Source organism: Rattus norvegicus, chromosome 11, assembly GCF_021556685.1.
Source record: "Rattus norvegicus strain SHRSP/BbbUtx chromosome 11, alternate assembly SHRSP_T2T, whole genome shotgun sequence".
Classification (NCBI taxonomy): Eukaryota; Metazoa; Chordata; class Mammalia; order Rodentia; family Muridae; genus Rattus; species Rattus norvegicus.
Window position 1 is genome coordinate 91,427,925 of NC_141544.1, and position 11,696 is coordinate 91,439,620.

At 43.1% G+C, this 11,696-nt stretch overlaps 1 protein-coding gene and 5 non-coding genes across 17 annotated transcripts; all 6 read right to left on the reverse strand.

The window, feature by feature from the left end:
• Positions 1-6,616, reverse strand: Eif4a2 (eukaryotic translation initiation factor 4A2). 12 transcript variants are annotated; one of them, XR_015632749.1, is made up of 12 exons: positions 6,554-6,616; positions 5,746-5,791; positions 5,532-5,664; positions 5,123-5,262; positions 4,243-4,411; positions 4,047-4,156; positions 3,673-3,816; positions 2,694-2,831; positions 2,367-2,456; positions 2,063-2,142; positions 1,487-1,593; positions 1-776 (listed from the first exon to the last, which is right to left on the reverse strand). XR_015632749.1 is itself a non-coding variant. In XM_087576099.1 (11 exons), the coding sequence occupies exons 1-11, from the start codon at positions 6,580-6,582 to the stop codon at positions 632-634; spliced, it is 1,227 nt and encodes a 408-aa protein (XP_087432225.1). In that variant the 5' UTR covers positions 6,583-6,616; the 3' UTR covers positions 1-631.
• Positions 2,196-2,335, reverse strand: LOC134478779 (small nucleolar RNA SNORA4). The gene has a single exon (XR_015633789.1). It is a non-coding gene; the product is annotated as a small nucleolar RNA SNORA4 (small nucleolar RNA).
• On the reverse strand, positions 2,525-2,653 carry Snora63e (small nucleolar RNA, H/ACA box 63E). Its single transcript, XR_015633767.1, has one exon. It is a non-coding gene; the product is annotated as a small nucleolar RNA SNORA63 (small nucleolar RNA).
• LOC134478780 (small nucleolar RNA SNORA81) lies at positions 3,464-3,641 on the reverse strand. Its single transcript, XR_015633770.1, has one exon. It is a non-coding gene; the product is annotated as a small nucleolar RNA SNORA81 (small nucleolar RNA).
• On the reverse strand, positions 3,887-4,011 carry Snora63b (small nucleolar RNA, H/ACA box 63B). The gene has a single exon (XR_015633768.1). It is a non-coding gene; the product is annotated as a small nucleolar RNA SNORA63 (small nucleolar RNA).
• On the reverse strand, positions 5,360-5,428 carry Snord2 (small nucleolar RNA, C/D box 2). The gene has a single exon (XR_015633819.1). It is a non-coding gene; the product is annotated as a small nucleolar RNA SNORD2 (small nucleolar RNA).
• Positions 6,617-11,696: the final 5,080 nt, after the last annotated feature.

The window sequence follows — 11,696 nt, forward strand, 5'->3', positions numbered from 1 at the left end:
TAAAGTGAATATACAATTTTTATTTAACATTCAAACTTCATTAAGACATGTGCAATATGGCAATTTTACTGGGGGGTTGTTAACCCTACCTAGGATGATTGCTTGCTGAGGCTTAGCAACAGGGTCCAGTTCACACTTAGCACTAATTAAATACTTTATTGAATAAATACAACAAAATGCATTCAAATTTTCTCTAAAAAAAGATCACTTTAAAGGCCTTTCTAGTCAGGCTAATGACAAACACAATAAAGGCAGATATGCTAGTTTAACATAATTGGCTGATTTTATACAGCACTTATATCTTTTAGTCCACAAGTATATTATTAAATGATAGAGAACATCTAATACAACCATTTCTACATAACTAGTAAATGAATTTCTAAGAAAAAAAGATTTTACAGACCCCATCTTTTATACCCACCCCCAACAGTCTAACTCTAAAGAGGATAAAGCCAATGCCTTTCCTCACAAGAGCTCAGGACTAAAGTCGCTTTGCTATCAGAATCTGTATTTGTGATCCGTTATGAGCATTGAGACAAGATTCAAATATTCTCAAAGAAGCACAATGCACGTTGTGATCGCCTATTCAGCAACAGCGAGCACTGCATTCCAAACTATCTCATCCCAGGAATTAAATTAGGTCAGCCACATTCATGGGCATTTCCTCCACTGTAGTATTGTAGAAAGTCTCAATGTCACGAAGAATCCTCTTGTCTTCTTCAGTAACAAAGTTTATAGCCACACCTTTCCTCCCAAATCGACCCCCTCTGCCAATTCTGTATAAGAGAAAGAAAGCAGCAGTCAGCAAGTTGCTTTAGTACCATTCAAAGCTACTGAATATGACGATCCACTTGTTAACCAGCAGCTGCTGGTTACTTATCAGGGTTAGGGTTCGTGCTTTTAAGTGCAGCACTAGCTGATAAAAACCAATATCCAGGTGGGAAAACATCTTCCTTTGCAGATAGTGCCAAAAGAATTCAAGGCCTGTCTGGCTGCAAAATGAGATAGGCGCCTTGAGCATTACAGTAAAGCAGATGACAGTATTGTGTTTGGGGTGAAATTAAAGCCCATACCAAAGTGGGCCAGCCAGGAGCAGTTGTCAGCCTGGGACAAATGTAAACACCAGGAATAAAAGAAACAGTTATACAATCCATTCGACGCACTTCTGGAACTGTAAACTGTAAATACAAATACTGCAAGGTTAACTATTTTCTAAAACTTACTTTTTCCAGTGTGAAAGCAAGTATTTGGTATGGTAACCCAAACTCATCACTGCTTTTTGCTCAGCTTCTTTTCACACGTTATACTCAAATTACTCAAACGTGTTACACCTCCAAAACAGCTCTCTACCTTCCTACAAAGTACCAGACAATACAACCACCTAATGCTCCCTATCAGAAATGCTAACATACAAAAATGCCTTGGGCTGGAACAACTTAAAATATCAAATAATCATGACAAAAGAAAATCAAATATAAATACCGACTCGCTCTTTATTCAAACAGTGTGCTGTTTCGCTTATGATTCCACGTCCTAAATTACGTCAACGCCGTTTCTGAGCGCCATCTCGTCATCAACTGCCGCTATCGACTCCTGTATTTTTTAAAAAGTCTTTTTTTACATCATATAACAAAGTACAATTCAATTTATTTAGGGATAAAAAGCCACTATAACTAAACCAGGGAATCACTCAAAATGCTACCAGCAACACCAAGAAAATCCCAACTGTATAGAATCAATCACCAAGAAAAAAAGCACATGGACACAAGAAAAATCACTATAAGGCTCAAACATAAGCTAAGACCAAAGAAATCTAAATCAACCTAGTCTGCATGTGAATACACAACCTTGGCCACATTACACAGTTTCCCACTTTGTTCTGACCAATCTTCCCAAACACAATTTTAGACCTTAGTAAATTACTATGCCTTTTTACTGCAATCTATTCCCTGATTTGCCAGTCAGTACCTTGTATACAAAACACCGTAGACATGTTTGAATTTACTTCTCCAATACAAATATTACTTCTCCAATACAAATATTGGAGATGCTTTCTTCTCACCTGTGAATATAGTTTTCACGATTGGTAGGTAGATCATAGTTTATAACCAAGGACACTTGTTGCACATCAATCCCACGAGCCTGAAATAAAGAGGTTGTTTAATATAATCCAAAACCTAGACATCTCTGCAATCAATGTAGGCCACAATATAGTAATGAACCATACTAAGTGGTATAGTCCACTGTGGAGTGTGGTCTTACTCATTCTGCCAAATAGCGTGAACTGGTTAAGGTTATTAAATAAAACCTTTTCCACAAATCTAGCTTTTGGTACTTAAGAAAACAAAACAAAACAGCAAACTCACCAACAAGTCAGTAGTGATCAGAACACGGCTTGACCCTGATCGGAATTCCCTCATGATGACATCTCTTTCCTTCTGGTCCATGTCACCATGCTGCAAATACAACAACTCAATTCAGCAATCCCTATTCAGGTCAGGCATTCATTTAATTTCTTTCTATCATGTATGAGACCAAGCGTCCCTGGCTGCTACAGGTAGACAGCAGACAGGTATAGTTAAGAAACAATTGTTCTGAGCAGGGGGAACGACAACACAGCACTGAGCAGCCATATTGTAGTAAAATCCTGCTTAATGGCTATAATTAGCATTACTAAATCCAACAACTCTTACCAGAGCAGAAACTGTGAAGTCCCTGGCATGCATTTTCTCCGTGAGCCAGTCCACCTTGCGCCTTGTATTGAGAAAAATAACTGCTTGTGTGATAGTCAAAGTCTCATACAAGTCACAAAGAGTGTCCAGCTTCCACTCCTAAAGTCAAACAAAATTTCCATGATTTTCAACAAAACTAAAGCAGTGGTTTGTGATGTAAAAATACATAAAAGTATGACTGTCTTAACCCCTCCCAAGTCCAGCAAGTCCCCAAGGTATCCTGCTAGATTTCTTGCCAGAAGCACATACCCCAACTCTGTGGCAGCCCAGACCAGCCACCCCACACTCCCTTACACTTAAACTGCTACATGAAAGAACACACAAACAATAACCTTTGGTCCAATTTATAAGATATAATTGCCCACCCAAATATATACAAAGCCCTGTACACACCCACCCCTTAAGAACAGTCATAAGAACCTGTAAAGGTGCACACAGAAGCTTAGTGTCAGCTCCCAAACCCCCGCCAACTCTCTCCTCTTCTGTTCCCATCTCTTCCTTCAAACTTTTCTCCCACCCATCCTTCCTTCTCATCCAATGACAGGCCTCACTCTATCTTGTACCTGCCTCACCTGTGACATCATCCCACAGCGGTTCTCAACCCTAATGCTACAAACCTCTAATACATTTCCCCACCATAAATTTGTTGCTACTTAATTGTTGAGCCACAATGTAAAATACCTGATGCTACCCCCAAATGGTCATGATCTCCAAGGAGAATTGATCTAAAGACTTATTGCACCGAATCTTATGACAAAGGACACTGGACATTAAGAAAGAGGTCCACCCCAGTCTTTGGAATCCAGTGCAGTTACTCTTCTTCTTGTGTGTACTCTGCTAGCATTATTACAAAAACCAAGATATAATCCTAGTTCCTGTAATTTTAGCACAGTGCTTATACAAGAAGGTAAAAACCCTTACATTTAATAAAGAAAATTACCTCTCGCTCAACATTAATATAAAATTGTTTAATTCCTTCAAGGGTCAATTCTTCCTTCTTCACCAGAATTCGAATTGGATCTCTCATGAATTTCTTGGTCACTTCTAGGACATCAGTTGGCATTGTGGCAGAAAGTAACACAACCTTTAAAAAAGAAATGACTGTCTTTACCTGTTTAGTTTGTATAAGCTTGCAGCAAATACTATAGGGAAAAATGTTTGAAACCAAGCGTCTCTGCCTTACTATGGTAGAGCTAGGCAGAGATAGTAATGTATCAGATACTTTAAGCAGGGGGAACGACAATAGAACACTTCAGTTTTATTGTAACTGTACCTGCATGAAACCAAACCCAAATGAATAGAAACGAACTTTACCTGAATGCTTGTATTTAATTTTTGGAAAATCTCATAGATCTGATCCTTAAACCCTCGGCTCAACATTTCATCTGCTTCATCCAAAACAAACATTTTGATCCATTTTGGAGCTGTTAATAAGAAAGTCATACTTCATCTCAAAGTTCTCACAGCCTTCTTGGTGACAGATAAGAAAGAGCCTTTAAAAGTCACTTACAAAGGTATCTTCTGTTTAGCATATCAAATACTCTCCCAGGAGTGCCAACAACAATATGAGGGGCTTCAGCCTGCAACTTCTGCATTTCATTTCGAACATTTGTTCCTCCAATGCAAGCATGACAAGTTGCTCCCATATAATCTCCAAGAGCCAAAATGACCTTTTGGATCTAAAAGCAAAATATTTTAGTTATCATTCTGTAAAGCCAAGGTCTAGGACTAAGCTTAAAGGCATAATTGTACTATCATATATATGCCAACAGCTTTTATGCATGCATAGCACAAAACTTATTAATTACAAGCTTAAAATTCACTCTTGAACTACTTAATGCTCCCTTCTTGTCTTTTCAAACTTGGTGCCCTGTTGCCTCAAACACCAACTAGGAACACAGGTAAAAAAAAAAGTCTACATTCTCCACTGTGTAGTGAAATGTTCTCTGTAAGGGCAAATGCTGGTATTTCTCCCACAAGGCACTGAGCCTTATCCTCACCTGAGTAAAGCTTGCAGCTTCATCAGGAATTTACTTCAAAGCCAATATAGCAGCGCTTTGAAAACATAGCATGCAACAGATGCATCACAAACTACTGAGACAGTCAAATGGTTAACATGTCACTGCAGTTTTCATGTTGCACAACTGCATTCCAAATTTCTAATCCACCCTGAGAAACCTATGGGTTTAACTGAGCTACACCAGGCCCTACAAGTCATACCTACAATACCCATTCCTGTTCGCTAACAACAAACTCCCTGCATGCACGGACATTATGAGGGCTCTCATAGGACTAGGACAGTTTATACGTCTTAATTTTAAATCCTTCACAGTTGTGAAACCTGAAACCTATGCAACACGCAAGCAGTTTTTGAACTACACTATCAATACCTGTTGAGCCAGTTCTCTGGTGGGGGCCAATACTAGTGCTTGGGTCTCCTTGAACTCAATCTCCAACTGTTGCAGGATGGAAATAGCAAATGTGGCTGTCTTGCCAGTACCTGACTGAGCTTGAGCAATCACATCATATCCTAAAAAAAGTAGGATACATATTTACCGATCCCACATCAAATCGTTACTTCTACTACACACCATGTATTCCAGTTGGAACATAAATTATGCCCATATAAGTGATCAGCAGAGAGTTTTCTCTTCATTTCAGGTCAGTCCCGAAAGATGATTGCCATCATTTCACTTTAAGGAATACAAACAGGTGCTAGTACTTCCCCAAAAGGTCACTTTCCCTTTTACGGTCCACGTGGGTGCAGAACACTTATCCTAAATGTCAGTGGAGTTTTACCTTTAATACATGGGATTATAGCTCTCTGCTGAATAGCTGAAGGCTTCTCAAAACCATAAGCATAGATGCCTCGAAGAAGGGACTCCTTTAAATTCATATCATCAAAGTTATCAACAATTTCATTCCAGTTGCTCTGTAAGTTAATAATAAAACTATGAGTAAGACGGAAAAAAATGTACCTCCCAACCCTTTAACGTCCACACCCATTCCTTACCTCGATGACACCATCGGGGTCCATTCCCTCTGGGCCGCCATGTTCTCTGCTGACAAGAACACTGCAGTTAGACATACTTCTTCCAAGCCACAAGCCCTTAAAAAGGCCCTTCCACCCCGTGCCTCATTACCCTCCGCGCACGTGTGCTCTACTGAAAATGCCTCAAGAACAGTGGCATTGCAGGTAGACACCATTCGTTCTTCCCAATAGCTGAGGATTTGGAGTCCTCCGTGTAGAGGGCCCTCTACTTAGTGCCCTAGGACCCGGGCCTCCCGTTTGGGAAGGGAAGCTCTCGCGAGCGCTCCGCGCGCCGAGCTCCGCCCCTAACTCTGCGCAAGCCGGCGTGATTGACGCCGAGAGGCCCTGGCAGGACCATGCCAACGGCTCGTCGCCCCGTTTACGGTCCAGGGTGATCGTCCTCTGGCTGTCCAGTCTCCCACCTCGACAGAACACTAAGAACCCCAGCTCGCGCCGCTGGCGGCAAATAAACCTTCGGGACCCGGTTATCCTGCCCTAAGCAGACTGCGCCACGGCTCTGCTTGCCATGTCCCACATGGGGAGGGGCAGCGGCCAAGATGTCACAATGTGTCCTAAGGAAGGGCATCCTTAATACTCCCTTCTCCTATCCGTCCTGTCTCCCCAACATCTGGAGTCCTACCATCATGGAAGCTTCTCGAAGGACACAGGAGACTGTGTGTGCCCTAAGAAAAAGCCCGCATACCTGCAGTGTGGCCGCTAGCCACCCACCTCAACCGCGGGTGCTAGTGACCTTCACTACAGGCCACCGGCCGCCCCAGGAGCGCCGTACCTGTTGTAATCCGCGGAGCCACCAGACATGATCCGAAAACCCACTCAGCGCCCGACTGAAAAGACAGCGGGACGGCGCCGCCCGTTTTTTATAGGCTCGCGGCCGGAACCCGTTTCTCGCGGAGGAATTTTCTTATTCCCTCTTCGGAAGCCACAAAATTGTACTCCTGGAGTTTGTTACCGGAGGTGAAGCCCTAAAGGAGTCGATGACAAAATCCACATTTCACTATTACTTGGTATTACAGCGTTCCTGGAGATCCATGAATCAGGAGGGGGCCTGGGACTCTTTGATTTCGGCGGAAGAATATTGCAGCAGCGCGACCGCGCGCCGCGCTCCTCGGCCGCCCTGCTCCTACGGGGTTTCCGCGGCCCTGCCGCAGAGGCCGGCGGAGCCGGGGGCGCCTAGGGCGGAAGCCGGTGGCGCTGTTCGCTGGCGGGCGGCGTCTCCAGGACGCAGCTCCGGGCTACCTGCGCGTCAGCGTGGCCCTGGGCCGGGCCGCCGCGTTCCGCGCCGGAACGGAATCGGGTTACCCCGCCCGTTCTCACTGCTGTTTAATGTGACAGTAAAGGGCCACCTGGCATTTCGCCCAGCCATTTAATATCCGTTCAGATCTGGAACGTGTGAAACCCCTGCCACGGAAAATGTCGGCCACCCAGCACATCCTAGGAAATCCAGTTTGCTGTTATATTTTTTTTAAGACGAGGAGCACAACTTGGAGTATCATTAACAGATGTCCCTAGGGTGGTGATTCGAATTTCATGTCTTTCTGGTCGGTCGTCTTCAGGTCTGGTTTAAAAAGTAATGCTAACAGTTTCAACCTAACAGGTGTGAGAAATGATTGATAGAATCACTACCAACTTTTGCAAAGGACCTGTCATTCTTTGTAACACAAAAACGTTAATGCGTGCTCCTGGCAGGCTCAGCCCCAGCACTTCAAAAGCTGTTTGTCTCTTTTGGTAAAACAAACAAACAAACAAAAAAAAACCTATTTTAATCGTCTAATGTTGCCTTACTGAAATTGAGACGATACAGCTCGTATTGCCCATAATAAACTTGCATAGCTGCGTAAGCCTAGAGGTTTCCAGTCAACCACAAATCTGGCCTTCGCTAAAAATATTAGAAGATATTTAATCATTGAATTTTAAAGCATATTACAAAAGCATCGTGAAAACTCAAATTTTTTTTCTCATTAATTCAGAAGACCAAGACCAAAGGCTGATCTACCGGAGGAGGAAAAGGCTCAATTTGCTACTTTACCAAAAGTATTTGGCTCTAAACGATTACTTTGTGTTTATTTATTTCTTGAGTATGCACCTCAGCATTTGTGGAAGTCAGTGAACAACCCTTAGTCCATTCTTCTCCAACCATGTGGATCCCACAAGTAGGTCCTGGGGATGGAATTCAGGTCAGCATGCCCTAAGGCCAGCTCTGAGTCATCTCGCCCACCTCAGATACCTTCCTTATTCAAAAATAAAACCTTTACTTATTAGGAAGTTACTCTGTCAGAAACTGTCACAAAATGATGACAAAATAGAGACCAGGTATGGTGACACGGACTTTTAACCCCCAGCACTCAGGAAGCAGAGTGTCAGTGAGGGCGCAGAGGGTACCTGGAAGAGAATGGGGGACAAGAGACACAAAGAAGGACGCCAAGACAAGAGTCTGATCAAGGCGACAATTTTATTTTTTCCCAAGGCTGAATTTATACCATAACAGGGGTAACGGGGGGGGGGGGGGGGGGCAGGGCGGGGGGGAGTAGGAAACATTTACGCAGGCTAAGGACGCCGTATTTGTGTGGTCAGCTGATGTCAACAGGATGTTGGTTTTTCAGAAAGGTTACAGGTTTCTCATATTGGGCATCCTGACATCAGATGTATTTCTCAGCAAGGTCACAACTTTCATGTTATATCATTACTCATCTTGACCACCAGATTTATATTAGTCTTCTGCAGCTGGCTGGGGATTTTCCATGAACCCAGTCATACTAAACTCTAACCATAATATTAACATCGATAATGGAGGGTTTCAAGGCCATTGCTCCCAACACAGAGTCTTGTGGATTCCTGCAAGGGCTATATATAATGAAACCTTGCCTCAAGGGACGAGGCCATCAGCATAGAGTCTCATTCAAAGTTGCTATAAAATTAGAAGTAAATAATAACCACCTGGTCTAAGAAACTTAACAAAGTAACTGATGTTTCACTGAGAGAGAAGCAGGTCCACATACTTGCCCATTGGACGTTTTCTTTAGGGTTAGTAGTACTGTCATTACATTGCCCTGAGGATTTTTGTAAGTCCCTTAAGAGGAAATATTTAGACTTCCACTGTGGAAGGCATTTTATATTTTAAAAGTATAATCTGAGTATGGGCACACATATCTTTAATCCCAGCGCTCATGGAGGTAAATGGATCTCTGAGTTTCAGAGCCAGCCTGGTCTACATAGTGAACAGTCAGAGAGGTACATAGTGAAACCCAGTCTCGAAAAAAAGACAATAATAATGAATTAAAAAGATAAACCCCAGTGTCTGTCGTCCTATAATGTGTTTCCAATAAATGCGAAGCTTATTCTGTTCTCACCGCAAGAATAGCATCAAGTAACAGGAGAGCTGAAAATAAAGCATACGTCCTAAGGTTTTGTAAACCTGTAGAGACGGAGTTTACGCTTCAGTTTAAGGATACTTAGCTAGCATCTGAAAGCAGCCTTCTCAAAGTTAGCTATAAATACTCCTTAGTGGCCAGGCAGTGGTGGTGCAAGCCTTTAACTCCAGCACTTGTGAGACAGAGGTGGAGGCAGAGAGGCAGCAGGATCTCAGGCTAGTCTGGCCTACAGAGCAAATTCCAGAACGGCCAGGGCTACATAAAGAAACCCTGTCTCAAAAATAAGTGAATAGGTAAATAAATATAAATGCTCCTTAACAATCTTGGAATGTGTGAGACCAGCTATACTACAAATGATATATATATATATATATAATTTATTATATATATCATATATAGTATATATTTGTAGTATATTTGTAGTATATTTGTAGTTATACTACAAATTATATATATATATATATATATATGTGTGTATGTATAATCACAGGCTACAGGCCTGTGATTTCACCTACTGAGGAGGTGTGCCAGGAGAATCACAAGTTCAAGGTGTACCTGGGCTAGAGTCCCCCTGAGCTACATAAATACTGTTTAAAAACCAACCAACCAAACAAACAAACAAAATTAAATAGAGCCCTGCATAGCACATGTCAGCAGACAGAGGCAGGTAGGTTGGAAGCCAGCCTGGTCTAAAATAGCAAGTTCCAGACCAGCCACTGTCGAACACCCGTACACATAAAATAAGGTTAAAACAACAAAAAGGAAATGGCAGCTTTGTAATCAATTGATCCACAAAATTTTGCTTATGTATTATTTTAAGACCTATTTACTGCTCCTGAACGTTTATTGTTTAATAAGTTCACAGCCTGCCTGTACTGGCTGGTTTTGTGTGTCAAGTTGACACAGACAAAATTTAAAATAAAATATTAGAGAGGAAGGAACCTCAGTTGAGAAAATGTCTCCACGATTCCCATCTATAAGGCATTTTCTCAGTTAGTGATCAGTGGGAAAGGGCCAGCCTGGGCTCATGGTTCTAGGTTCTCAGAAAGCAGTCTGAGCAAGCCATGGGGAGCAAGTCAGTAAGCCGCACCCCTCCATTGCCTCTGCATTAGCTCCTGCCTCCAGGTTCAGGAGTTTAAGTTTGGAACTGTTTGTGTTTCTGTCCTGACTTCCTCCAATGAGGTGGGAGTATAAGCCAAATAAATAAACCCTTTCCTCCTCATCTTACTTTTAGTCCTGGTGTTTCATGAAGCAGTAACACCCCCCCAACCCAGCCCCCCAAGGCACAGCCTACTGCCTGCTGCTCTCTTAATCTCTTACCCATGTTGGGTGTAATATAATTGGCCCAGGGAGTGGCACTATTAGAAGACGTGGCCTTGTTGGAGGAAGTGTATCACTGTGCGGTGACCTTGGAGACCCTCCTCCTAGCTGCCTGGGGATGCTCATTCTGTTCCTGGCTTCCTTCAGATGAAGATGTAGAACTCAGCTCCTCCTGCACCAGGCCTGCCCGGATGCTTCGATGATGCCATGCTCCGGCCTTGATGACACTGGATTGAACCTCTGAACCTGTAAGCCAGCCCCAATTAAATGTCATCCTTTATAAAAACTCATGTTGGTCGTGGTGTCTGTTCACAGCAACAAGACCCTACCTAAGACACTGGGTAAGACTGGGTAGGCTACTTCTACCTACCTCTTTTTATTGTGTTACTGGAGCAAGTTAGAGGACAGATTGTGTGTGTGTGTGTGTGTGTGTGTGTGTGTGTGTGTGTGTGTGTAGCAATGTTTCCCAAAGTCATTTAGAAGGTAGCATTTACTCTCACGTTCACCACAATACCTTGTAAGCATTTGTGGGCCAACGAGATGGCTCAGTGAGTGGGCGAAGGGGCTTGCTGCCAAGCCTGAAGACCTCAATGTAATTTCCCTATGCAGCTCAGGATGATCCTGAACTCGTGACCATCCTGATTCAGCCTCCTGAGTACAAGGATTATAGGTATTCACCATCCTAACCCATGTATCCCTAAAACAAAGACATTTCAGGTGAGCAGTGCCCAGGCCAAATGCATTTCAGAAGTTTAAACTGTGACTCCCCTCCCGTTTTTTATGAGTAAAAAAATTGTGTCGCTCACATATCATTCTCTTTACTACCCATCCCAGAAACCAAAGTAACCAACCAGCTTTAGAATTTTATGTCTTCAACTGCTTTGCTACTGTAGTCAAATCACAGAACAGTTCTAAACTTCAGGAGATAACGAGCACTTGTCACATAGTTAGGATTTTAGGTCGGATGGTAGTGAAGACTGACCTGACAGTATTGGTTAAGGATGGGGTTGGGTGGGGAGAGAGGGGCGAAGCTGGCTCAGCTCGCAGCAGGAGTCTAATGACCTGAGTTCTGATCGCCAGAACCCACTTAAAAAGTTAGATGTGATGACACGGAGCTGTAATCCCAGTATTCCTATTTCCTGAGTCAGGGGAATTGCCAGAGCTGGCCTCCCTCCAGCTAGCCACCCTGGAGTACACAGCCAGGCAGAAACAAGAAGAGACCCC

Bases quoted from the DNA above. Each gene is read 5' to 3' on its own strand.
- Eif4a2 (XM_087576099.1), bottom strand. From the start codon at position 6,582: ATGTCTGGTGGCTCCGCGGATTACAACAG. The intron at 5,795-6,553 runs GTACGGCGCTCC...TGTTCTTGTCAG, and splicing joins GGCTCCGCGGATTACAACAG to CAGAGAACATGGCGGCCCAG. The intron at 5,665-5,745 runs GTAAGGAATGGG...ATTAACTTACAG, and splicing joins ACCCCGATGGTGTCATCGAG to AGCAACTGGAATGAAATTGT.